At 37.5% G+C, this 3,500-nt stretch overlaps 1 protein-coding gene across 1 annotated transcript in view; it reads right to left on the minus strand.

The window, feature by feature from the left end:
• STIL (STIL centriolar assembly protein) overlaps positions 1–3,500 on the minus strand; it is a 66,040-nt gene that overhangs the window by 12,664 nt on the left and 49,876 nt on the right. Inside the window, exon 15 of the mRNA XM_017872067.1 lies at positions 1,002–1,215. Coding sequence (XP_017727556.1) covers positions 1,002–1,215 — 214 coding nt within the window. The remainder of the gene's footprint in view (positions 1–1,001; positions 1,216–3,500) is intronic.

Below are 3,500 nucleotides of genomic sequence, written 5' to 3' on the forward strand. Positions count from 1 at the left end.
AAAAAAAAAAAAAAAAAAAAAAAAACCTCTTTTGAGTAATTTTCCAAGTATTTTCGAAGATTTATGCTCAATTTTTTAAAAACAACTTTTAAATAATGCTTTCATTTGAAAAGTGATATGTTTCAGTTATAAATTAGGCCTTTATGATATTCACAGAATTAGGCTCCTTTTCTTCTCACTTTCGAAAAGTAAGAATGACCTGTGATACTATTTCTGCATATTTCATTCCCTGAGCATACAAGCTGCTAGCACCAGTCTAGGACCTAGCAAGCAAATAACAAATAAGTGTTCATTGATGAATACATAGGGCCCTGTGAAGTATGTTTAATTAGCCTTCTCACAAATGGACAAATCAAATGTTCTACAATTTGGATGAAAGTGACAGTCAGGGTTTCTCTATCTTTTAAGTCCCAGATCACATTTTAAGTTTTATAAGACTAGTTCCTCCAATTAGAATTATCCCTTTATTCTGTGTTCTCTTTGCTTTACACTACTCCTCCTCAACAGCCTGTCTTGTAATTGTTTACTAGTCTGCATGTGCTGTTGTTTCCCCTAGGCTCTCAAGGGCACAGAGTGTCATATTCACCTTTATATTATCGATTTCACTGAGCCTACTGTCTTAGACTAAGCTAAGTATTTAATAAACATTGGCTTACCTAAACTAAAATCAGTAAATATTATCATAAATATCCCACTACTTTCCAATTTTCAAATTTCCAAGAAACTTGCTTATTTTCTAATACTAATTTTGGTTTGAATTAGGCATATCAATATTTATACTTTAAAATAAAGCTGTGTTTTCTAAGTACTTAAGTATATTTACAGTAAATTACTGAATTTAAGTTATAATTTATGAAAAGCTAAAAGAAATGCTACACTGTTAATTAGGCAAAATCTTTTATGTTAAGGTCTCCATCAGTTTAAACCTAGGAAAAGCTTAACTAGTATATTCTATACTAAATAACCTTATGAAAAAGATGAAATGATCTACATTTTCTTACCAATAAATCCTGGTAAATTTTCTGGTTATCTGATGGTTGATGAGGCAAGGGTTGCATTACTTGCTCAATTTTTGGTTCCCCTGATGTTTCAGAATTGTTACTGGCACCCCCTGTTGGTCCAGTCTGTAAACACATGCTTATACTTTCTGCCAGCTGGCCATTTGGAAAGAACACAGGTACATCAGGTTCTTTTCTCACAACTAGAGAAGAGCTGCTGGGAAGGATATATAATGTGTTAGTCACTGAGGTACCTTTAACATATAATTGAAATGTAGTAACTTTACAAGAAAGGGTTAAGACTCAAGCAGCATCTGGTTTGTATTTTTAGCTCTTAGTGATGCTACATAAACACCCCATCTTAGCCAGGTGCAGTGGCTCATGCCTGTAATCTGCGTTTTGGGAGAGCAAGGCAAGAGAAGTTTGAGGTGAGAAGTTCAAGATCAGACTGGGGAATATAGGGAGACCCCACCTTCACAAAAAATTTGTTTTAATTAGCTGAGTGTGGCACCATGCACCTGTAATCCTAGCTGCTCAAGAGGCTGAGCAAGAGAATCACTTAGTCCAGGAACTCGAGGTTGCAGTGAGCTATGACTGTACCATGTACTCAGCCTATGCATCAGAGCAAGGTCCTGTTTCTATAAGAAACAAAAACAAAAACACTCCATTTTAACAGGCTGCATATAAACGAAACCATGGTACCTTTTAACTTGTGTTACTTATATTTAAGACAATTTTCTTTGAAGCCTGGAAAACAAGCTGTTGACTTCTCCTGAACTTGATGGCAATGGAAATTTTTAGAGCATTTAAATATTTTAGATATGTTATTTGTTCATTTCAAGTTTCTTATTTCTATTTTTATTTTTTTTGAGACGGAGTCTCACCGTGTCACCCAGGCTGGAGTTAGTGGCGTGATCTCGGCTCACCATAAACTCTGCCTCCCAGGTTCAGGCGATTCTCCTGCCTCAGTCTCCTGAGTAGCTGTGATTACAGGCGTGTGCCACCATGGCCGGCTAGTTTTTGTATTTTTAGTAGAGATGGGGTTTCACCGTGTTGGACAGGCTGGTCTCAAACTCCTGACCTCAGGTGATCTGCCTGCCTCGACCTCCCCAAGTGCTGGGATTACAGGCGTGAGCCACTGCACCTGGCCTCAAGGATTTAAAAATATCTGTCTTGGTGTCTAACCTAGGAAGCGAAAACCAAAACCAAAAAAGAACAAACCCAAAACATTAAAGATTACAAGGGTCCTTAATAAAATAACACCAAGAGCTAGATAGCTCCTTTCACCATGTGAGGACACAACGAAGAGGCATCAACTATGAACCAGGAAATGGGCCCTTACAAGACATTACATCTGCTGGTGTCTCAATCTTGGAGTTTCCAACCCTCAGAACAATGAGAAATAAATTTGTTGTTTATAAGTCAAAATAAATAAATAAATGTCTACGCTCTTTAGGGGGAAGGAATAAATAAAAATGTCAAATCTCAACAAAAGACTAAATAAAAAAATTTAAAATGCTTCTAAAATGCCAAGTGTTATTATGTATGTCCAAAGCACAGCTTCTAAAGAAAAATATGGATCATTTTAAAAGAAAGTCTCTATAAATACTACATACCACTACTCACTGCTGGGAAAAGGTAATCAATAACCAATTAAGCTCCAAGGCAAATAAATTTATCTTTCACAGACTGCTTCAACATCAGAAACACTGATCCAACAAGACATCTAAGGAGGACTGGAAGCCCCAGAGTTGGGTTTCATCTATGAATACTCAGCAGTGTGAACCAGAGCACGAATCAGACCAAATGTGCGAGAAAGATCCCAGAGAAGCACCAAAACCACCATAGACAACACTGGAGAAAGTATTTATTCCAAATCAACAACCCAAATCGATGCTGAACAAAGATTAGATTTACATCTAGTTATCTGGTGGGATCAGTTAATTAATTGCTCTGAAAAAGCAATTAACTTCATTCTATCCATTAACTCAGATCTGTTTCTAAAGTTAAAAAAAAAAAAAAAAAAAAGGCAGAAAAAGGGCATGGTGGCTCACACCTGTAATTCCAGCACTTTGGGAGGCCAAGGCAAGCGGATCACTTGAGGTCAGGAGTTCCAGACCATCCTGGCCAACATGGTGAAACACTGTGTTCACTAAAAATACAAAAATTAGCTGGGTGTGGTGGTGTACACTTGTAATCCCAGCTCCTTGAGAGGCTGAGGCAGAAGGATCTCTGGAACCCAGGAGGTGGAGGTTGCAGTGAACCAACATCACACCACGGCACTCCAGCCTGAGTGACAGAGCAACACTCTATCTCAAAAACAAAACAAAATACCACAACAGATTGGATATTTTTAAAAATTCCAATCTGAAAACCCCCATTATTCTAGAAAGTAGTCTGCAGTTTACAGAGTTAAGTCAAGGAGAATAAGTAAAGATCCCATGGTTTGCTCCTCTTTGTCCTCAGTTTCTTTTTTTTTTTTTCGAGACGGAGTCTCGCTCT

Source organism: Rhinopithecus bieti, unplaced genomic scaffold (genome assembly GCF_001698545.2).
Source record: "Rhinopithecus bieti isolate Rb0 unplaced genomic scaffold, ASM169854v2 scaffold_6776, whole genome shotgun sequence".
Taxonomy (NCBI): domain Eukaryota; kingdom Metazoa; phylum Chordata; class Mammalia; order Primates; family Cercopithecidae; genus Rhinopithecus; species Rhinopithecus bieti.